At 35.1% G+C, this 25,175-nt stretch overlaps 1 protein-coding gene across 2 annotated transcripts in view; it reads left to right on the forward strand.

Annotated features, from left to right (window-relative positions):
- The window catches only part of PTPRR (protein tyrosine phosphatase receptor type R), a 289,941-nt gene that overhangs the window by 140,569 nt on the left and 124,197 nt on the right, over positions 1-25,175 (forward strand). Inside the window, exons 3-5 of one of the 2 annotated variants that reach the window (XM_037847618.1) lie at positions 15,299-15,412; positions 18,065-18,220; positions 24,317-24,427. In XM_037847618.1, the coding sequence (XP_037703546.1) occupies positions 15,299-15,412; positions 18,065-18,220; positions 24,317-24,427 (381 nt within the window). Of the gene's footprint in view, positions 1-15,298; positions 15,413-18,064; positions 18,221-22,982; positions 23,053-24,316; positions 24,428-25,175 lie in introns of those variants that run through there. The other variant, XM_037847619.1, reaches the window with a different exon arrangement.

The raw sequence follows: 25,175 nt of genomic DNA on the forward strand, positions 1-25,175 counted from the left end.
TTTGCCTCTCAAAAACACATACTGATAAACCTCATTTCATTTTACGGTGTTTCTTGGAGAATTGTGCAGTCCACCAGATCCACCAGAAGAGTGAAAAACAGAATCCCATTATATTCACTGAAGTGAAACATAAACTACTTCAAGGGGGGGAATCAAAATAAAAGTAAATTTATAACATCCTTCCACGGAGTGTTAGAATTCAAACCACCCTTGTGATCAGACTGATGTTTTAGAGCCTGTGTGGTCTGCCTGCGCTGTTATGACTCAAGCTTTTGTGTGTTACCAGTTAAAAGTCCTGAAAGAATATATTCCTGGTGACTGAATATAAGCACCTAAAAATAAAAAGTAGCCCCTCCTAATTTTACCCACATCTGGAATAAAGTGCTGGTGGCCTGTAAGCACCATTAATTTTTTCATAGAAAAAAAGTAGTACTTATGTATTTCATGGGTTGGGACAGTATTACTTTCTAACTAGAAGCTGGTGCTTTGAGGGGTTGTGATATCATTTTGCCCTTGGACATCAATTTTCAAAAATCCCTAAATGCCTCCTGTAAGTTAGGTTAGTTTCAATTCTTACTGGGCACGTTAGTCAGGAGCTTCCTCTGTCTTTTGCAGAAAAGCTGCATGATTATTAGAGTTTTGTCAACTTGAGGGGGCTGGATGAAGAAACCTGAATTTGTCTGACCTCATTTTTCAGGCAACATTTGCCTGAGTGTTAAGCTTTTGTCCCTACAGTGTTTGTGCATGTTTCTGTATGACCCTGATTCCAGCCATTTTCCACTAAAGCTTTTTGGTTGTCTCCAGCATGGAGAAACACTGAAGGAAGGGCAGGAACGGGGGAGTAACAACCTAAGGTGAGACTGAAAAGAACACAAGGAATAAGAATGAGAAAAAAATAATATTCAGTACATCAAAAACATAATCAGGGGAGATGAAGGTAGAAATTTCTATTGACTTGAACATATAATAATGAAACCTGAAAACTCTGTTAAAAGCAAGTTACTTGCTATTATATTTGTTTACTGTACCCAGAATAATATCTATTTGTGGTTAAATCGTGCTTTTTCTCCTGTCTCTAGAGAACTTTGTTTTAAACCTCTATGTTCTTTTTGATCCATAGATGTTTTCAACTTTTGTAGAAAAATTTTTTAAGTATAAATGTACTCAAAAATCACAAAGTAAACAAGTGATTTTGTCATAAAAGTATGTAGAATATTATTTTATAATTTATGAAAGATTATCTCCTCCAGTGAATTTGTAGTTGGAAAAGTTAATCCATTTTTAAAAATGGATTATTATAATTCAATGTACAAGATTACTTCAAATTATATAGAATTTAAAGTTTTAAGAACCATGTACAAAAGTTCTCTATTTAGTTGCTAAATTTCAGGAGGCTTTGAAGGAGAAAAAGAAGAATTTCTATAAGAATGTTAGCAGGGAATGTGAAAAGGAGCACTGGTTAAGAGGTAATAATAAAATAGAGGAGAGAGATTAATTAAATGAAGAAAAACCTAGGTTATAAAAAACTTCAAATGAGCTAGGCTAAGGGATTCTAATCTAAATCACTGAATTTGACTCTGTTTCATTATGAATACTTAATTTGTGGTAGGAGAGAGAAGAAAAGAAAAGGAAGATGAATTTAATTCAGCATCTATAAAGAGTCTTCTGGAAGGCTTGGGATTTGGGTTGAGTATTCACAGCAGCCATGATTTGCAAGGGTAGGGTAGTGAATGAGTGAAACAGATTCTGAAATCAAAGAACCCTTCTTAAAATGTGCCATTTTGACCTTAAATCTCAAATATATATTCTTTCCATAAGTAGATTACATCACATTAGCAAAACCAAATCATTTTGACCACTGCTTTTTCTTCTGCCCTAGTACTCCTTGATGACTTTTGGATTACGCTCCTTGATAGATGAAACAATCAGTAAATGTAAACTCTGCAAATCCAATCAGACCACTTCTTAAAGACTTGATATACTACTGTTCCAGTCAATAAGTACAGGACTTCATTTGATTAACAAAGTTGCTATTCAATTTTCCCTCATACTGAATATCCAGAGAAGTAGGTCATTAAATTAATCATTTCGACATCAATGTATAGAAAATCTACAACTTTAAGCAAAGTTTATGAAGCACTTTTTATCTGCCAATTCTAGCTGCTTTATATCGAATATCTAGGGTGATCTTTACAGAAGCCCTACATCAGGGATGCTGTTATCATTATTAGACAGATGAGAAAATTGAGGTGCAGGGAGAGTCAGGGATTGAACCCCTAATGCACACTCTTTTTTTTTTTATTTTTTATAAATGCAATTTTATTGAGATATATCCACACACCATATAATTCATCCAAAGTATATAATCATTGGCTTACAATATCATCATATAGTTGTGCGTTCATCACAATCAATTTTAGAATGTTTTCATTATTCTGAAAAAATAAAATAAAATAATAAAAAAAATATAAAAATAAAAAAGAACTCCCAGAATATCCTATACCCTTTACCTCTCCCTCATTATTTATATATTTTTTGTCTTTATTTTATTACTCATCTACTCATTACTGGATAAGGGGAGTGTCAGTCACAAGGTTATCACAATCACATGGTCGCATGATAAAAGCTATATAGTTATACAGTCATCATCAAGAATAAAGGCTACTGCATTACAGTTCAACAGGTTCAGATATTTCCTTCTACCTATTCTAATACACTAGAAATGTAAAGGAATACCTACATAATGCATAAGAATAATTTCCAGAATGACCTCTCAACTCTATTTGAAATCTCTTAGCCACTGAAACTTTATTTTGTTTCATCTCTTCTCCCCCTTTTGGTCAAGAAGGCATTCTCAATTCTGTGGTGCCAGAGCCAGGTTCATCTCTGGGAGTCATGTCTCACATTGCCAGGGAGATTTACACCCCTGGGAGTAATCAAGGGTCCCACATAGGGGAGAGGGTACTGAGTTTATTTGCAGAGTTGGCTTAGAGAGAGAGGCCACATCTGAGCAACAAAAATAACTCAAATTCTTAATTATTATATTACAGTGTGCAAAGTTTGTTAATTGTTCACTTATATGCAACTTCCAAACACGCAAACTCAATTGTTTTGTTAAGTTGTCCTCAATCTCCTTAGCAGTAAGCCCACTCAAGCAGTGTGAAAGTTCATTCCTTCCTCTCAGGTACCATAATATTTGATTTTCATATGCCTTTTGTCCTCTTTTAATTGCATATAATTTTAGTGTACTTGCCTAAATCTCCAATTAAATCATTCCTCTGCTATAAGAATTTGCATTTTTTGCCTTTATATCCCTCAAATCTAGCACAGATCCTGTATAGGGCAGGCATAGAATGAGCATTTGTTGAAGAATTAATGAATGTTTAACGTTTTTAATTCACATTTCTATTTCTTGGCCTTTTCAGTCATTGATGTAGTAATATAAAAGCATTTTCTAACTCACTAATACAATGGTCATAACTGACATATTATTTCTCTATAAATCACTCACTAAAATTAACTACTTTTTTATATATGGTGAAATTATAACTATTTAGTAAGTCATAACTATTATTATTATTAATATACACATCATTAACTACCTGATGTCCTGAAAACACAAAGACAGTGATATTTTCAGGAGCTTATTTTTTCTTAAAAATATACGGTTATATTGTTGGTTGAGTCAGGGCTTTTTAATTTTTTATTTACCTCTTCTTGTCCTCAGTTGTGTGTGACAGATATCCGAGTCAGCAAATACAGATCATATGAGGTCATAGCATTTCATAAAGTATCATAACTGGCATTTATTCATGTCTTACTTAGTGAAACCAAAAATAATTTATATACAATAACTTTTCACAGTTCTTGTTGTGTTTAATAATTCAACTCTATCCTGAAAACTACAACAAAGGCACAACTTGATAAATTTTTATTATGCATGCCATATTTAATAATATCCTTTCTACCCTTCCTAACTCTGGTTTTCTCCTCCTGATTCTCATTTCCTTAACTATGAGACTGCTTACACATTTGTGTCAAAATAAGTAAAAGTAAAAGAAGAAACAAAATGTGTTATTTGTATTTAGCCCGAACAATATGAACGTGCCAATTTACCTGAAGGTCATAACTCTTCAATTTATTCTTATTTTAATAGGATATTGAAAAACCTAATTTAAATATTCCTCCCCAAATAATGATATGATATATTATTTTAATGATTTGATTGCTGAATCTCTAAAAATAAAAAGATTCTAAATATATCAGTTTGTTCAAATTCATATTGGCAGCAATTTTGAAAACAGAGTAGGCAAAAGTTAAGTATATAAGCACATAATTCAAGTAGTTCCTGAGCTTTCCTTAACCAGAACACCTTACCCTTTCTAAACAAGAATGTAGATACCTTTTCTCATTCGCTCCCAATCTTCATGTACTGCTTCATGCATTATTTTATTTGATGAGCTGATCAATTGCTATAGCCATCCATAATAATGGAGCAATTTTATGAGAAACAAAGTTGGCATTGCAATTGTTTTCAAAATGTCTCAAAAACATTGCTCTCACCAAAATTTGGGTACTGTTACTTCATGTATTTAAAAGGGGCAGCTCAATACTAGTATAGAGTTCTTTGGAAGAAAGATTAATTCATCTAACATTGCTCTAGTACAAATGTCAAAGCTCTAACTATCTGAAGGAAAAGATTTTTCTCTATAGATAGCACCCTATCTTTCTCCTTTTGTTGGCAGCAAAAATTGGTCTTGGTGTCATACCTGTTTCTTGACCATGCACTCACTTTTTAACCCCCTAGCAATACACTAATAACACACTAATTTTAGTTTGTGGATATAAAATTGTACAAATCTTTAAAATTTTATTAAATAGCCTTTCAAGATAAAAGAAAGTCTATGAAACTGTGCATCATGCACCCATAACTGTTACACATGAAACTGTACTTTCAAATGAGTTCAAATGAGGACTCCCTTGGTCTCACTGGTCCTCACAATGAACGTGGGTCACCTTTGAGAATCGCATCTCTAAGGCCACCGATTATGTCATCATCAATGAATCCAACAGCATTTTTTTAGTTCACATTTTTCCTCCACCTGGCAGCATCTGGCAGTGTTGACAATCATCTCTTGGAAAATCTTTACTCCTGACATCCATGACACCACATACCTTGATTTTCCTCTGAACCTTTTACCTCTGTAAATACTTTTGCTAAACTCAAGTAAAGTAACAATAAAAGCTTTTAGAATCTTTCTTTTTAATGACTAACTTTGTGATGCCAGGTGTCGGTGTTTGAGGGGGCCAATAAAAAGCATCCTTCAGCTCTCTGCTTTGAGTTCTGAAACAACTGAGAAAGAGGAAGCAGGCTAGTTGAGGTCAAAGTGTCAGCTTCATTGTTCATAGAGCTGTTGGAGATGTGACTTTGGTGCATGACAATGATATACTTCCCTGACTGCACCCCTTTCTTAGGCAGATTTTCGCACCCAGGCATAGCCAGTGCTAGTTAATCACAGCCCTTTCCAATAGGGGCAGAGCCTTCTCAGCTTACTGTATCATGGCAAAAAACAGGCCAGACAGTTTGGCAGTTCCTAAGAAAGTAAAGTATAGAATTACCATATGACCCGGCAATCACACTGCTAGGAATATACCCAAAAGAATTGAAAGCAGGGACTCAAACAGATATTTGCACATCAATATTCATAGCAGGATTATTCACAATTGCCAAAAGATGGAAGCAACCCAAGTATCCATCAACCAATGAATGGGTAAATAAAATATGGTATATCTGTACAATGGAATATTATTCAGCCATAAAAAGGAATGATATCCTGATACATGTAACAACACGGATGAACCTTGAAGATACCATGTTGAGTGACAAAATGACAAATATTGCATTATCTCACTGATATGAAATGATTAGAATATGCAAATTCATAGAGTCAAAAATTAGAATATAAGTTACCAGGGGCTGGGGTGTGGATAGGAAATAGGGAGTTAATGCCTAAATTGTACAGAACTGCTATTTGGGTTGATGGAGAAGTTTTAGTAATGGATGGTGGTGATGGTAACACAACATTGTGAACGTAGTTAGCTGCACAAATTATTGAAATGTGGTTAAAAGGGGGAGTTTCAGTTTGTGTATGTGTTACCAGAATAAAAATTTAAAAAACATGTAAGACTATAAGATACAAACAGTGAACCCTAATGTAAACCATGGACTATAGTTAATAGTACATTTATAAAAATGGGCTTTCATCAATTGTAACAAATATACCGTGCTAATGCAAGGTGTTAGTAATAGGGTGGTATTTGCAACTCTGTATTTTATGCAAGATTTTTTTGTAAACCTACAACTTCTCCAAAAAAATTGAAAATATGATAGACATAGTATATAAGAGGCAGTGAAGAAAAATGAAATACATAAGACCAATAAATTCTAATTAATTATTGATACCAAATTGCAAAGATTCACATATGAAGGAGTTATTAGAAAACACATAAAGGTAAACAGCAACAGCAAAGCACTGATGTTAACTCCAATTACAGTTCCAGATGACTTCATCATCTGGGAGGTGGAGAAAGAGAAGTACAGTTTGAACCCACTGAAGGCTGCATCCTATGAAGGATGTGGTGGGAAGGGGAATTCTTAGAAATAATTCATGGAATTGATAGAGAAATACAATAAAAGTTTTAATATGCTTGTTGAAATGTTAAAAGTAAATACCGGTAAACTAGCATTAGAATGTAAACTTTTCAAAGAATTAGAGAATTATGAAAGAAACAAAGAAAATTGATTAAATGAAAAAAAGTCATTTATTAAGAATCTTAGGACATTAAAGCCAATAGATATTAAACAATAATACACATTACCAAGTAGTTTTATTTTAGTAATTCCAAGACTCTTAATATTAGGAACATTTGGAGATCTGTTACTGCAGTCCATTTTATTAATAAAGGAGGAAAAATAGTCACATCAAAAATAAGTGGAGAATTCATTTGATGAAGTTAAACATTGATTTCTTGCTTCTTAAACAATGGGCTTGAATAGAGGAAACTATCCTTGACAAGAAAGAAAGTATCAGAATAACAGCAAACATCACAGTTGTGGCAAAACCTCAGCAGCAGGCCTAGGACTTGGTTTCAGATATCTGCTGTCAATGTTTACACCATTCTGAAGAGTCTACCTAATGCAACAAGACCAAGAAAAGAAATAAGAACTGTAAATGCTGAAAAGAAAGAAAAAAATAAAATGATTTATAGAGTAAAAAATAAAGAAAAAACAGAGCATAGCACAGGCTCTTTATGAGTAGGCAAACTCCAAAAGGAAGACCCAGAGTGACACATGCCCAATATCTTCCAAACTCACCAATCACATAAATCACTTTCCCGTCCCTGCGGACACTGGGAAGGGGAAGGATCCAGAACTATTACACTATTGGGGCTGCCACCACACGGAAGGAACATCAGGAGTGGAGAATAGGCGTCTCTTCCTAATATCATGGATAAACGAAAGCCACAGAAATATGATTCTTATAACATCATACATATATTTGTTTGATACATACGGTTATATGTAACATATACATACATGCGTCTATTATACATATACATATAGTATTATATAAACTATGTATCAGAAAGAAAGCAAATACTAAAAACACCACATTTTCTCAGGGTGATAGGATAAATGATTTTATATTTATTTCTCTTTCTAATTCTTTGTATTTTCTAAGTCTTGATATAAGCATATTTAATTTAACTAATTAAAAAATAAATTTTAAGACACTCAAGTTAGTTACAAGAAATAGACACCAACACTAGCTAAGTTTTGTTCAATTTGTAACCTAATATTACATAATTCAGAAATTTGCATTGATTTAGCCTATTAGAAGTGAGCTTTGATAGGTTAACAACATGAGATAAACTTCTGATTTGTCCCTCCTAAAGGGCATTATAGTAAAATATCAGGGACATGTTAATTAAAAATCAAATATAAATGGTGTTAAATCAATTCTGTGTGCTTTTTAAATGATTAGACATACTTAACAGAACATAATCTCCTCAAGAGCTGAACCCTTATTTTGTAATTCTACTAAGCCTAAGTATCTAAATTAAGAGTTTTTCACTTAATAACTCCACATGGTTGTTATGATGATTCATGTATTCATTCATTTCACAAAGATCTATTAAATACCTACCATGTGTCAGCACTGCTCTAGGTCCTGGGGATATAGCAGTGAACCAGACTGACAAGGTCCCGCAGCCATGGAACACACAATTTAGTAAAGGGACACATACAACAAACAAATGAATAAACAAAAACGTTTTTGGTGGTAGGAGAAATGAAACAGAATGCTTGTGATAGTGAAGATGGATGAGTCTGAGAAGGCCTTGCCGAGGAGGAGCCATTTAAATTAAGAGCTAAAAGAACAGAAGGAGGCAGCCATACAATGATCTTGAAAAGCTCTCCAGGCAGAGAACAGGCTAATGCCAATGCCAAAAGTTAAAAATGTGCAAGGCTTGTCTGAGAAGCTGGGAAAAGGACAGAGTGGCTTGAGGGAGGGATGTGAGATAAGGCTGAGAGGTCATAGAGCCAGATCAAATGGGACTTTGTAGGCCAGGGTAATTGAATTTAATTAACTCTACAAAGAACAGAAAGTCTTTGTAGGTTTTTAAGAGATAAAGAAAAGCTGAACTCCTTGGGAAAAAAAACAGATTTAAAACCTGGTACAAAAGACCAAGAAACTATAAACAAAAGAATTTTGTCACTACCTGTCTGAAACAGTTAAGAGGGAGCATATCTTATCTAGGGCACCACAAAGAATAAGATGGCAAAACTCAGAAAATAAATGAAGGTAATCATAAAACATTACAGAAATTAAAAACACATTAGAAACAAAAGAAGTAGAATAGATTCTGCTGAAAACATATAGGGACATGACAAGTAGCTCTGAGAAAACTTCAATTAAATAAAACATACAAGTGGTTAGAAAATATAAATGAAATAAAGCATTTGGAAAGAAAGACCACCAAAGAAAATATAATTGCATAATTGGTGTCCTTGAAGATGAGACAAATATATTTGAAGACAAATTATTCAAACATATACAAGGAGAAAATATTTCTGAAGTAAAGATTCTGGAATCTGTAGAATGAAAGGGAATACTGCATTTCAGGAACTATAAACCCAAGGAACTATTCTGCTAATGTTTTTTAAGTTTAAAGATAAACAAAAGTTCCTATAAGATTCCAGGCAGAGAAAAACAAGCTACCTACAAGATGGTTTAGCCTCAGGCTGGAGTATTTTTCACAGGATGTTCAATGTCCAAAGGCACTGGAATATTAGCAACAGAGTTGGAAGACAAAAAATAAAAATAAAGATTAAAGAATTTAATTCCCAGCCAAGCTGTTATTTATTATTGAAGATATTATAAATGCATTCTCAAATATATAAAGCCTCAGGAAATGTAGCCCTCACAAACTCTACTTGAAGAAGCTATTTGATAATGAAGTCCAGCTATGTAAGAGATATATCAAAACAAAAAATTCAGGAATAATGACATCCAACTAAAAAAAGACTGATCATGAGCATTGAAATCATTTCAGTACATAGCTAATAATGTAGAACTTCAGAATCATAGTTATAAAATGCATTCATCACTATAAGTAATGCTAACATAGTCTCGATGTCTTAGTGACAAAACATAAAAGTTTATTTTTTTAGCTCATGTCACTGTTTAATAAGGGTTTGGGGTCAAGGGCTTCGTCCTGCAGTGATTCAGGGACCCAGGCTTCTTCTTTTATGTAGTGCCACTATTTTCAACAGTCTAAGGTCACTCTAGAACCATCCAGGTTGTAGACAGAGGAAAAAGAAAAAAAGAGAGTGGAGAAGGCACCCTCATTCTCAACTGCCTCGGGCTAGAAATGACGCTTTACTTTCACTTACATTTCATTGGTGAAAGTTATCACATGGCTCCACCTGTATAAAAGGGCTGATTCCAGGAAGACAAAATAGGTTTGATGAGTAGCCTCTATTACACAGAATTTAATGTATTATAAAAGAATAAACATATAATAATATACTGTAATTACAAAAAATGAGAGGTGTTCAGGAAAATTGGTGGGAGGAAGTATAAATTTTTTTTATTTTTTCATAGCTGGAAGCTAACAAATACTTTCTCAAGTTTTAGGCGTGTTTTGTAAACTTAGGACTATAATGTGCATGGTATGGAGAGGTGGGAGGTAATGCTGGAAGTACAGGGCAAGTGTTGTGAATAAAGGAGTTAGGACCATTCATTAGAAAATGAGATGTCCTCAAAATGTTTTAAGCAGGAAAGTGACTTGATTGTATTAACATTTGGTAAAGATCTATGGTGTCCATACAGGGAATGAATTAGAGACTGTGGAAGATTACATTAAGATACTATTGAAATAGTCCAGGTAGCCATGATGGCGTTCTGAACCAAGATGGTGGAAATAAAGATGAGGGAAGATGTGTTCAACGTTCAGGAGATATTTAGAAGGTAGAACCCACAGCTCTTGGGTATTAATTGGATTTTGGTGAGGTGGGGGGATAGGAAAAAGAAGTCAAGAAGACTCCCAAATATAGTACTTCATCCCGTTATATAAAATACTGAAAGAGATATAAATTGGTTGTTGATGGGGAGAGAGAGAAAGGTAAGTTCAGTTTTGGTAATATTGAGTATAAGTGGAACATTTAGACAGAGAGAAGCAGGTGAACAACTCCAGGAGAGGTGATACAGTGAAATAATATGTGAAATATGTCCTTTGCTACTACAGAAAGTAGTAGTAGCAAAGGACAAATGCAGAGGGTAACAGTATAAAAGGCCTCCGACAGGTTAGGGCATCTTGTTCAGTTTAGAGCTATAGACTGAGAAAGATTTGCTTTTGTTCCTGGAAATCACTTGCCAAACCCTGGCCAGAAAGAGGAGGCTCCTTAGCCACGAAGGAACTTTAAAGATAAAGTTTGTCATCATTCCAGGTAGCAACCAGCACACATTAAATTTAAAAAAGTGTGGGGGTGGGGAGGCCATTCTCCTTTCAGGCTCTGGTCCTTCAGAAAGCAAGGTCCTCTCATGGCTTTTGGGAATTGAGACAGCACTTCTCTCAGGGTTTTAAGACCATTTCTCTTCTTCTCTCTAATGGGACTCACTGAGTGTGGTCCTGACTCTTACTGGCTATGGCCAGGTGACAGACTAGGCTACCAAATTACATCAGGATGGGGCTAGTATTGAGAAACCTGCATCCCCTCCTGGGCAAAAATAATACAACCTTTAAGAATAAATAGCTAAAATCCAATCAAGTACTTATGGTTCACACATAGTGCCAGAGAAAATTCAAATACTACATTTTAGTGAATTCCTTTGGCCTGATATGTATCTATGGTCCATAGACTTCAGCTATGTAGACAGACAGGCAACCAAAGAAAGCATATTACAAAGTGGTGTTCCTTTGGGTGGGAAGAGAAGGAGAGAGGCCTAAGATCCAGTAAAGGGAATTTCTCTGGCATCTCTTAATAAGGCAGAGAGCCCATTCATTAAAATATAGATGGAGTTTGAAATCTTTGAATTTTTGAATATGTTCAATATTTCCTGTATGCTTGCTTATTTTTAATATCAATAAAAATACTCAATTGTTCATGTATAGTAGTAACTGCTTGTATTATATACTACTGCAAAATGGCTTGGCATTAACATTTTAAAAGAGCATTTTAATATCTTTGAAATTGAAAAGTTCAATCATTTTGTATGCTAAATGATAGAAATAACCAGATAAGTTTATAATTCAAGCTAAAATATATCTTGCACTGCTGTATGGTAACTTTAAAGCTGTGACACTGTTGCTATTGCCATGGAAATTTATGTTTTATCATAGTCATGACAATTTCACACAAAAAGATGAGAAGCTGTGCATTTCTAGCATCTATCCAGAAGGAAGGAGCTGGCAAAATCTTCTAACTGCAGGAAGTCATATACTTTCATTTTGTCTGAAATTAAATTCTCATTTTGTCTGAGAATCTTTTCTTAAGTTGTATTCATATATAATGTCTGGCACATCTTAGGCCCTTGAATACATATATAGCTGTTTGCAGTATATTTTAGCACCACTATTTTATGTGGGATAGTCAGGAATATGTGTATGCCTTGTGAAATTGATCCAGCTTTTCAGAGGCAAGGAAGCAGACATCTGAGGAAAATTATTCAGATGTTTTTGTTGCAGTGAAGCAGAAGAGTTTGGTCTAAATTAACTAATTACTTCAACTCACTTCTTAACTTTAGTTTCTAATATGCTGCTTTTACCTTCTTGGTAAGTGACCTTTTCAAGCAATTTTTAATCTTGTGGTCTCATTTCACTTCCCATTTACCATTTCAGTCTGAGGAACTTAGACTTATAATGCTTGTTTCCGCAGTTACAAGCCTCAAGTTAATCATGGCCCTGGGAATTGAGTCCTCAAGTGTGTACACAATCCTCTTGACTTTCAGTTCCCAGCAAGGACCGTTGGCTACAAATCCTGCCCCTTGGGGATCAGGAACAGTGCCTGTCTGCTTGCCCTGCCTGACAGACAGTACTGGTGAGCCAGAAGTCAGTGGGTTCTCAGCAGGGTTTTAAAGAATCGCGGAACCATCTTTGGTCTTGCAAAGGAAAGAGAGTAGCAGAGTCTCCAGCGCAGTGTTCTGTACCTAATGGCAGGTTACACAGCTTTGCAGAGCTGAAAGCAGGCTACTAGATGAAAGGAAGCCTCTGTTTCTCGGAGCCACCAGGTGGACTGAGTTTTTCTAATCTCCTGGGTTTGCCAGGTGACTACATAAAGCATAGTTAAAAGTGTAACATTGTTTTCCTCATCGCTACTTTTCCAAAATCTGCTTATCCTTCAAGGTTGAACCCAAGTCTTACTTTCTGCATTAAAATATATTTTTATATATGGAAATATCGTTAGACTATAGAGAAGTATGGAGAATAATATAGCAAAAAACTGTTTACCATTAGATGATTTATATTTAACCAAAAATATATATATATTATGAATGGTGTTGATGTAGCTTTTGTACCTATCGGCAACATAATTCCCCTTTCCCTCTCTCCAGAAGCAGGTCATACCCTGTTCTTGGGCTGTTAAGCAGAGTTTTTCAATGGTTCTGTCCTTTTCTGGATCCCAGTTTTTGCAAGGAGTCCGGTTCCAGCTTCCTAACATGACCAAGCCCTGTGATTCTTGTTCCAAGCAACCATCAAAAGACTCTAAGGTGTATATCTAGTCTGGAGCTTCATCTGGCTCCATCCTTTTGACTGGAAACCATTACACCTCTTTTTACCTCCCCAACTCTCTCTGATTCCTATAGCATTGAAAGTTTTGTCCAGTTTCCAGTCATTTATTTTTTACCAATTTATATTGTCTTTATGTATACAGGTTGTATTATTTCCTAACTAGACTACAAATTCTTGAAGGAGTGTCATTTTCCCTTTTTAAAAAATCTTTTATTTGAGAAGTTGTGGGTTTACAGGACAATTAGGCATAAAATGCAGGTTTCCCATAAACCACCCTATTATTAATACTTTGAACTGGTGTGGTACATTTGTTACAATTGACAAACACACATTTTTGTAATTGTACTATTAACTTAGTCCAATGGTTTAACTTGGGGTTCACTGTTTGTGTTGTACAGTTCCATGGATTTTTTTAAATTTTTTATTCTGCTACCATATATATAACCTAACATGTCAACACCCTTTTAACCACATTTAGATGTATATATTTCAGTGCTGTTAATTATGTTCACAACGTTGTGCTACCTTCACCACCATCCATTATCAAAACTGGAAGAATGCCCTCTAAGAGTAACTATTCTGTAATAGATTACACTGATAAGCAAATCTCTTCATTGGAGTATTTATAAAATATGGCTCACTTTATAGAGTAGATGGTATTGCAGCCATCCAACAGTTATCGATTGCCTTCTGGGTCAAGTCAGTGAACTAAGAATCATAAGAACATAAGAAATGTATAAAGATTTGGTTTCCTCACCTTACAAAATACCTATCTTAGATGTTTCTGATGCATTTTGGAAAATATATAGTAAACTGGTTCATGTTTTAAGTGTAATAGTAGCATTCATGCCATAAATTAAGACTGTATTATTATTATCACAATTTAATTTCTATTTTAGGAATATGTTAGCCTTTAGTTGTTTTCATTTTCGAAGAAAATCTGAAAATTAAGTGTTTGCCCAAACAATTGAATAGGAATTATTTAATTCAGACCAAATCATCAGTATCATTGGCTTCTTTATGAGAGTTTGAAGATGCATTATTGCACCTAATTCTTTTGCCTTGTGCTGGCAGCTGGTCACTATAGAAACTGTCAAGTTTACTATTATGGAACTTAACAGCATCTTCATCTCTGTGACTGTGTAAACACAAATGTAAAATGTCCTTCAGTCTGGGTTACTGAAATGCATTTGGCCATTGTCTTAGTGTCCTTGAGTTGCCATAACAAAATACCACAAACTAAGTGGCTTCAAACAACAGAAATGTATTGTTTCACAATTCTGGATGTTAGAAGTCTAAAATCAAGGTGTCAGCAGGGCCATGCTCCTGCTGTAAGCCATAGGGGAGAATCCTTTTTTGCCTCTTCCTGGCTTCTGGTGGTTTGCCACAGAGCTTGGCATTCCTTGGCTTGCAGCCACAGCACTTTAATCTCTGCTTCCATCATCACATGGCATTCTGTCCTATTGTGCCTGACAGTCTCTGTGTCTAAATCTCCCTCTTTTTATAAGAACACCAGTCAACTGGTTTAGGACCCAAACTAATTCAACTTGGTCCCAACCAATTACATCTTCAAGGACCCTGTTTCCAAACAGGGTCACTTTCATGGAACCAGAGGTTTGAACTTGAACATAATTTTCTGGGGGACAAAATTCAATCCATATCAGCTGCAGATTCCATTCTGTCTTCTGGACCTGAAGTAAAACAAAATAAACCAACACGCATTTCAATGAGATTCTTTATGAATTTTTATTCGTTTGTGTTATTTATGATAACTGGACAAATTGCAAAAAAAAAAGTATACAATGTACCATGTATATAAATGTTTATGAATGTTTTATAAAACTTCCCTGTGATTTGCTTTCCATTAAAAATGTAATAAAGCATCATGAGTGTGAGGCTTATCATAGTCACAGAAATTGTTGTGGCCAGTCATCAATCAGGAACTAAATGTCTTAATCCAAAGGCTTACTATAATTTGAATTTCTTTTCTTCTTTATTTTTCTAGACACTGCAGATGGACGTAAACAAACTGAATATAACGTTGCTTCAGATATTCCGCCAAGGAGTGGCGGCAGCTTTAGGAGTCTTACCCCAGCAAGTTCACATCAACCGTCTCATTGTAAGATGCCTAAATTTCACTTTCCCAGAGTATAAGCTTTGTTTTTCATTACTGAAAGGATCATACTATATATAGTCCTGTAGTTTTATAGTTCTACATTTCTACAGCTGATAAGCCAAATCTGGCATATCACCTGTTTTACTAAATAAAATTTTATTGTAACAAGCCACACCCATTTGTTTACATATAGTCTGTGACTGTGTTCAGGCTCCAATGACAGAGTTGAGTAGATTCAACAGCCTAAATTATTTACCATCTGGCCTTTTACAGAAAAAGTTTGCCAGCCCCTGTTGTAGTTCAAGGCTAGCTACCTTGGTAGAAATGATTAGAGGGGCCCCAAATGCTTGTCTCACCAACCTGACTCTACTCCCAAAACATTCCCTTTTAGAGTGCTACCTTCTGTATCAGTGAAGGCACTATTTTCAGACAGTATCTACTAAAACCCCTCTAATGATACCAGTGGAATAAAGGTTACCGAATGCAGATGGCAGGGGATCTTGAATAGAAAATAAAGAAGATCCCATCCTTGAGAAGAGCAGCCCCAATAGAATACCAGAATAGAGTTTTGAAAAGCCAAGGGAAAATTTGGATGGATAGCTGCGGTAGCAGTGAGGCAGACAGACAGGATCTGTTGTGTAAACTCTAGACCTATCGATCACCCACGTCCTTTCTTTCCCCCATGTCTTCCACGTCCGGCTGCCTTGAAAGCATTCGGCCACGCGTTCCCATCTGCACTTGAGGGTGAGTGCGGCAGGCAAAGGCAAAAAATAGACAAACACAAAGCAGATGATTTTCTTTTTACAAGAAGCTAGTAGCAAAGGTTCATGTGAAAAGGTACTTCAGAATCCTTTTAACAAATTTTTAAATCGTTCTTCTTAGTTCCCACTGCAGTGGGAGTGTCTCCCAGGACTCGTCGTTTTCCCTGCTCCTGCTTGGGCTCTGCATTTTACCCCATCCAACATCTGCATTCCCAGCTATGGAGAAGAATTTGCTTTTTGTTGTGGTTTGGGTTTTTTGTTTCTTTTCATTCTTCTGCGTGTGTGGCGGGGAAGGAGGGGGGACGAATCATTTCATTTCCCATAAAAACTTTTATTCTGTGAGTCAGCTATTTTCTGGGACTAAATAGGTTTTCATTTAAAAAAAAAAAAAAAAGAAATTTTGACTCAGAACCAAAGAAAAAGAAATATAGCATTCCCTAATAGACTGAGTCAAGTAGGTTATTTATAGCCAGGCCATGCTTTCTAAAGTGAGAGGATTTAGATATTATAGATATCCTAGCTTTAGATCTAGAATTTTTTATATGCACTTAGATATCTTAGATATACTTTTGTGGATATAGATTTAATGAATGGCTTTTGGCAGGAATGAGAAAGGGATCTGCCGCACCCAGCAAGGGACATGCATATCCTCGGAGAATGCTAGCTGTGTTGTATGTACATCTGTTTCCAAAAGTAATTATTATATTAAGCAGAGTTATAATGCTATGTGAGACAGCAGAGCACAGTGGTTAAGAGCATGCACTGTGGAGACAGACAGGACTGGGCTCTATTTCCAGCTTGGCCATACCCAGCTGTGTGATCCCAGGCAAGCAACCTACTTTCTTCATTTATAAAATGGAGATAAAAATAATAACTATCTAATGGGGATATTGGGACCATTAGCTGAGATAGCTCATTTAAGGCACATATCAGTGTGTCCAGCACAAAACAAGGTCTCAATTCCTACTCTCATTATTATCAGGTTATAAACTATTTAAACAGTTTCATGTTAGTAGTATTTTGTCACCGTCTGTTGTTTCCTGAAAACAAGAAAATGTTTGTTCTGGGTTGCTGGTAATACATTGGCATTCCATTTTATATGTGGCTGAGCTTCATATAGTTGCATTAAAAGAAAATTTTCTAGCATGAGACAACTCCATGTGTCAAAAAAGAAAAGATTAACAGCATTTCCTTCCGTAAGTGAATTTTATAATAAAAAAAAATCGATGACAATGTCATTTTTCTGTTGTTTTGTTGTTGTTGTTGCTGTTGTTTTTTATGGCATATCCAGTCACGGTAGGAAATCCTCTGCCTCCATTTCAGCTAATGAGGTAAAACTAAGAGGAAAGTATCATGCTATAACTATATAACATAAGCATGTTTCCCGAAGGATAGATTTTTAAAATGTGACATTTTTGAGGTGAAGAACATAGAATCATAAATCATGGAAAGAACATCAAAGCTCAGCTTCCTTAGCTAATCCAGCTTCACATTAATACAAGTTATAAGAAAACTATATAGAGTACTAACATCTAATAATTGTACAGGTTTTACCTTATTCATTTGAATTTTAAGTGCTTCTCTAAACAGACTTACTCAAAGAACATCTGAACAATATAATATTTAAAAATTATGTAATAGAATGTAAAATGCAGTGAAATATAAAATTATAAATCTTGGAGTGCCAACTAATTAAAAGAAGGCCATTTGACAATATCAGGCTTTAGACTGGTAATATTAAGTGTACCAGAAAATAACTAATAAATGTGATTTCCAAGACGCCTTTTAGTATTCTAGAATCCTGACTTCCTTTAATGTTTCTAGAAGGGAAAAATATTATCCAAAAGTTGCTTTCAATGCTTCCATTACATATACAAATTATCTGCTTTTCTAGGGAAAGAAGAACAGTGTTGAACTATTTGTATCTCCTGTAAACCAAAAAACAGGAATTTCTGATGCTTTGCCATCTGATGAAGTGCTACGTTCACTTAATATCAATGTTTTACATCAAAGTTTATCTCAATTTGGAATTACAGACGTCTCCCCTGAGGTATGTTGTTGCATGAAATATTCCATTCCACAATTTGCACAGTTAGCATGATATGATAATCCAACCCAAGAAGGCTTTGAAATAGAGTTTGTTTGTTGTATGCTCTTTGATAATAAAAATCTCCGAAACTATCAGAATTCTCTGACTTTCACATGGTATACATTTATTCCATAAAGAAATTCATTTCAAATAAAAGTATTACTTTTTCATGTTTTTTTTCTCCAAATCTAAATAGCCTTGTGATCTTTTATCTAGTACATTGTTTAGGAGAAAGGCCGTCTGGATATATTGATTGATTGATTGACTGATTGATTGAAACTGATGTGTCAAGATCCTTAAATCTTTTTTCCTAAACAGTCAAACTGAACACCAGTTGCTTATCTCTGTCCACAACCTTGGAATTAATTTCAAATGTGACTTGTTTTTCCTGTGGAAACCAACCTTAAGAATTATGGATATTTTCTTCATGATGTTTTACAAATTTGGCACTTTTTGTATTTCCTCTGTCACCTCCATCATCTCACTCCTGAATGAATGCATTCCTTTTTTTAACTCTTGCTACTCATCTCACTCTAATAAACTTACTGGAATAATCATCCTAATGTCCATAATCCAACTCAAAGAATCATAGAATAAGACCTTGAAGAAACAGGTATGAGCATTTTATAGATAAAGAAAATGAGGCTTCAACAAATTAAGTGACCTCATCAAGATGTCAAAGCAAGTAAGGGATAAAGTTACGTTAAAAATCTAGATCTCTTGATTCCTAGTCTAATCTCCTTTCCAGTAAATCACACTGTCTCTCATTTCAGCAAATATCACAGGTATGGTATATAAAGCTTTGGTATAAGAGCTGACTTTGAATCCCAATGCTAGCACCTAAGAAGTGTGTGTCCTTGAGCAGGCCATTTAATCTCTGAGATTCTGTCTTTGTATAGCATCAACCTCTGTGAGCCTCAGTTTCTTCATATCCAAAAGGGGATAGATCTTGTCTTACAGACTGGAAATACAGACTAAAATTTTTAAATATATAGGGTGATTTTCACATAGAGTCTGCACCAAACTAATATAATCTGAATGCAGGATGGATTGGCAGAATGAGAATATATTTCATCTAATTGTAACTGCGAGAACAGCCCCCTGTTCAGTGTTCCTGCATTTAGTTTGCTGCCCACCCTCCCCTGCAAGTCCAATGTTTCCTCTGTTGCCACCAGAGTCAACATTCTATAGACAAATTTGGCCATGCCCTCCTAGTTTCCTGATTCTTCTTTGCCTTCCTAAATGCTATAGAATGGCACCTGGAGTCTTATTATGGTTCTTTGTGCTCTGGATTTTATAATTGTTGAAGAACAGTCTCCTAGTTTAGGCTTCAGCAACTCCTAATTTAGTACATACCATGACATCCCCATACTCTTTCTTCCCTCCATGCTTTTGCACGTTGACACTTCTATACACCTTTGCTTTTACAAAATGAATCTACTATATTGCAGAGACTTCCCATGAACCATCCCAGACCTTGCTTTGTGCTTTCATTGAGCTTAGTAAAAAAACCTCTTATATGCATGTTGGTCTTCAAGTTCATGTCTAGAACATAGTTTCCTGGGGACCACATGTCATGTTTCTTTAACTATGTCTTCAAATGTGTTACTTCAGTGCTTGGCATACAATGGGCACACAATAGAAAAGTGAGGCAACGAATAGCCAAGCACTGTGCCAAGTGGTATCCAAAGATAGAAAAATAAATGAATAAATCAGGTAAATAAAAAATAAAATATGATTCTTTCAATTAGTTCATGTAAATTAGACACACACAGATAACGAGCATGGAAGATAGGGTTCTGATAAAGTTACCACATGCTTCCCCGAGGACAGGGGAGTGGGCCAGCATGAGTTTAGACCCCCATACCCCTTCTCAGCCCTGCCTGCATCTGAATCTGAAGTGGCTCTTTTTGTTTTCCAAATCGAACCCCAATCCCACAGTCTTGGCCATTTACGGACTGACTTGTACAAATCTTGCCTAGAGTAATTTCTCTTTAAATTTAAAAGAGCTATTGGGTTAATTCATTCTGCTTTCCTTCAGCTTTTAGTTAATAATGAAAGGGTGCCTCCCAGTTGTTTTGTTCTGAGTTTAGATGCCATTCTGAAGGCTTTAGGAATATGGCAATTTGCTGAGTCACCCAGACTCCCAAATGAAGAGAAGCGCATCATATTAAAAGCACTAGTCAAAATCCAGTATGTGGGGCTCCTCCAACAAGCCCCAGCCCCAGAAAGGCAAGGAGCTCAGCTTGACCTCCTGTCACAGAGCTATTGGCCCACAACAGACCATAATGTCCATATTGCACTTGAATAATGAAAGTGTGTTTGATGGTCCCAATGTAATATTTTCTCATGTGATTGTAGGAATCTAGGAAATATTACATTACAGGAGACTAGGTAGTGTTGAATTTGTTAGAAGGAGTGCTTTATCACGGGCTGACAGATAGTTTAAGCCTGTTGTTCTAGTGCTCCTAGAATAGGCTGGGGTAACCCTCCATCTAAAGCTCTGAACGCAGAAACAAGAAAACTGAGGAGAAAGCTGACTGCAGTGTGCAGGTGCCTCAGAGGGAAACTTCTTCTAAGGTTTAGCTGTTGATACAGATATAGTCTAAAGGACCACTGTTATTTTTGTTTAAAGTTGGTTAATGGTACGATGTGAGCTTCCTTACTTCTTTTTCCATGTTTTTGTAGTTAATGCTTTATAATAGCTTGTCTCAACCCATTCTTTCACATTTTAACCCCAAAATTACAGCTCTGCTATGATAATACATCCATTAATAGAAAAAATGAATATCGGTATTTTGGCTTTTCACCTTTGGTATGGGTAGAACATAAGGAATGGTATCTCAACTTACATCCTAAACTTACATCATTTGCTTTCATGGAAGGAGGTATTTTGTTGTTTGTTTAATTCTTTGATTTTTTGTTTTTTTTAAATCAGATGTGCCTATTGGGAAACAAACAAACAAAATACCAACTACAGAACTACTTTTTGTCTATTCATCTGTTTTCATTTCTAATTGAAGTTTCTTGAAAGTAGTAAAGACATTGCTTCTTATATAATTTGTGTGGTACCTAGAACATTGTAGGCACTTAAATATTATTTTATTATAAGATAGTCATAAAGATAAAACTGGCCTCTTCTTAACAAATAAGCCAAAATTCCAAGGAAATAAAATTATATACACTATTTTGGTTTCTGTTTAAGATTATTTTTACAAAATTAATTAAATATCTGTATAAACAATAAATTGTGCATTGATTTTGAGAAGAATGAATGGGGTTTCTTTTGTTCAATTGCAAATTACTACAGTTTCACAGAACTCATATTTCGAAAGAGGAAGTTACCTTCTTTAAATAGCAATCCAATGCATTGACTAATACTTACATGGACTATTTACTGAAAGAAATGATCATAACAATAAATATAAACCATAAACCAGGAATTCAGTCATTGTCCTTTCCATTTGGGAGCATTAGCCAGTCGTCAAGCTTAAAAATTATAGAACCAGCCATAGAGTGCTGTAGAAGAATACAATCCGTGTTAACATGTGTGAGATCATTTCAACCAAATTGTTCACCTTCTGCCTGACACAGTGGAAGCTGGGCATTTATCCAACAAAACCATATTATTGTAGGATGCATCGCATTTATCTAAGTTAAACAAATTAACAAGATAATTTATAACATTTTCGTTTCATTCTCATTCCGGATGCTTCAGTCTCTGTATCATCTTCTCTTCTAAAACCTAGCATTTGGGATCAGAATTGGCAAAAACAAATGAAAAAAAAAAAAAAATACAAGAAAAGTTTTGGCCCATCCACTTAAACAGAATATAGAGAAGCCATTGCTGTTTATGCAGCAAACTGCCCAGATTTTAAAATAATAAATCAAAACCTATTGACTTTTTTCACTGCCGTAAGTTAAAAGGGCAAAGTGATATAGCTATGAAATAAGATGTAAAGACGATACAGTAGCGTTGGCTTGTCCCAGCCATAGAGCATCTGAATTATGGAACCCTCAGTGCCTAACTAAATATATAAGACATCGAGTTAACCCTATGCAAAGGTTAGATTGGAGTTCCGTGTGAATTATTTGTTTGATTTGTAGGATCTTAACTATTTATTTTTTTCCATTTATTACCGTGCCTTTATCAAGTTTTTTAGATCTCTGTACAAATATAGTAATGTTCAGCAAGAGAAGCATGAGTCAGAGGAAATCTATTTACCAAGAAAGTGCAGTGACTAAGTTGCAGAAGTTCAAAGCACCTGTCGTCCTAAGAAGGGCTGTAGGGGAGAGTTTAACTCTGCCATCATCACTGCTTCAGGTAAAAGCGAAAACAAAGCAAGTTTGTCTTCAGCAGAAAAGAACACATTAATATTCCAGGAGATGTAGAATTATAGCAGGAAAGAAAATAAAGAATGAACCAAACAACTTCAAGAACACAAAATCTCTTTCCACCCACCTAATTACTCCTTTTTATCTAAATTTCACATGAGCTAAATAGCTCAGATCCTCATGCTTAGCTCTGTCAAGTTTATGCTGCCTACTTGAAGGCTTAACTAGTTTGCTTTTATAGCAAGCAAAGGATGCTATTTACTTGTTCGCAAAAAAATTCATTTCCAAATTTAAACCTGATTTCTACAAGAGATCTCTTTTCTGTTAGTTTCCAGCTATGTTTATAGAGATGTGTGAATAATGTATGATCTAACTGCCAAAGAGGTAAAAGAAAAGTTAGTATTTGAACCCAAGATTTCCTTTGCAGCAGGATAATTTGCTTCTTAACTTTTCATCAGGTGAGTATTTCCCAATGCTCCTTCAGGTACCAGTTAGGTATTTTAAAAATGCATATTTAAATCATTTCTTATGTCTATGAATTTGTCTATGTCTTAAAAGTAGGCAAGTAATTATAGTAAGCACATCAATGTTACAAGTGAAGGAAATGGAAACTCAGCTACTACAAGCAACTGAAGACTCCCTCCAAATAGTTTCTGTAATCACAATTGAACTCAAAGATGTATCTGTTCTGCCTTGCTTATTTCTCCACTAGGATTCACTTGAGTGCCAGGATAGAAGAATTCATAAAATATTTTTTAAGACAAACATTTATTTTTGTCTAATTTATAAAGGTTGAATTTATTTTAATTTTTAAAAGTCTTGAAAACTTATTAGCAATGATTTCAAAGTTCAAACTTCAAGACAGATTTTGCTCAGGGCTGTCTCATCATCGGAGACAATACCTTAGGACAGATACATGTTCTCACTAAAAGGGAAGAAAGATAGCCTTCGACAAAAAGGCATTTTAGATTAGAGGAAGGATTTGATTTGATTTAGCCTCTTGATTTTCCTAATTATGAACTATTTGTTTTAAGTTAAAGTTTCTTTAGCTATAAATCTACAAATTTCACTTAACTACAAAACTTAATTTCATCCTAAAACCTGATTTAAAAAAAAAAATCACATTCTGACAACATATAAGGTTGGGTTGGTTCATTAATCAGATTTTGACAAAGTAGATTATATTTAAGAAAAAAAAAAGATGTGGTAAAAGGGAAAGAAAAGAATAAAATGATCAGTCAGAATTGCTGTGTTTATTAATGCATCATGAGATTTTCTTTGCACCTGTTTCACTTTTGTTTAAAAGTAAAGAGCAACCTTTACAGTAGGTGAACCAGGGCGTCAGTGTGTGGGAGGGGACATAAAACAGAGTGAGGAAAGCTTCAGAGACAATTTCCTCAGCACCGAAAAGAACACAACTCTCTTACCAATGAACCAGGTAGTTTCTGAGAGAGACTGTAAGGGATATTTACAGAGCCCAGGACCCAAGTGTGCCATGTCATTGTACTTGTTCCTGTACAAAAGATAAAATAATCTCTTGATGCGTGAAGATTGCAGTCCGTTGTCTTAGATCAGTTTGAGAAGCAGCTCTGGCAGCGGGGGATGTAGGTGTGTTCCACTCCACTGAATGGAATAAAGCTAAAAATATGTTTAGTGTCTGATAAGAGCACCAGTCTACTTAAGCTCTCATTTAACGTCGGACTTTCTGTTTTGCTTTTAAAGAAAAATGTTTTACAAGGGCAGCATGAAGCGGACAAAATCTGGAGCAAAGAAGGATTCTATGCTGTTGTCATTTTTCTCAGCATCTTTGTTATTATAGTAACGTGTTTGATGGTAAGTTTGCTTCTTTATGTATTTTATCCTTTGCTGAGCCCACTTCTTAATATTATTGGGTACCCTACATTCAAATGAATGCTGAAAAGACTGGTAGCAGAAGGAAGACTGTGCATTCTTTTATGTTGGGAATATTTTATATCTGACAGAAGAGTGATTGCTAAAGGAAAGACTGGAATTACAGATGCGGAACTGCATAGTAAGACTATAATTGCACTGAGGCTTCTAGTAACTTGATCAACCCTGAGAATGAAGCTTTAGAAAGTGATTTACTGAGGTCACTGAAGCCCTCAATTTCAATAAAGTCTCATGGGAACTCGGGTCTACTTCATTTCTTCTTTTATATCATCTTTATGCAACTTGGGGAAAAAAAGGAAATATGTCTTAAGGATAAGTGTGCTCCTTCAGGAGTAATGGATTTCCTTATTTTTAAATGGTCTTGGAAATGTTCTAAGAAATACCAGGATGAAAAGGAGGGTAATTATAGTCTCAAAAGTTTTAATCAACTAATTTTTTAGGTGAATGAATAATATAAAGTGTATATGCTGCAGAAACTCCCTACGTTACAAATTCATGGCCTTTAAAACATATTTCTAATTAAAAAAATAAAACCTGAAATACACCTAAACCCCTAAACTAGACAGTGATATATGGTATTTAATAAGTTACTGTTATAACTTTTTTCTATTGTTTTGAAATTTTTTTGATGTAACTTGAAATATTTGAATTTATAAGTGGGTTTTAATAT

This window comes from Choloepus didactylus, chromosome 8, assembly GCF_015220235.1.
Source record: "Choloepus didactylus isolate mChoDid1 chromosome 8, mChoDid1.pri, whole genome shotgun sequence".
Taxonomy (NCBI): domain Eukaryota; kingdom Metazoa; phylum Chordata; class Mammalia; order Pilosa; family Megalonychidae; genus Choloepus; species Choloepus didactylus.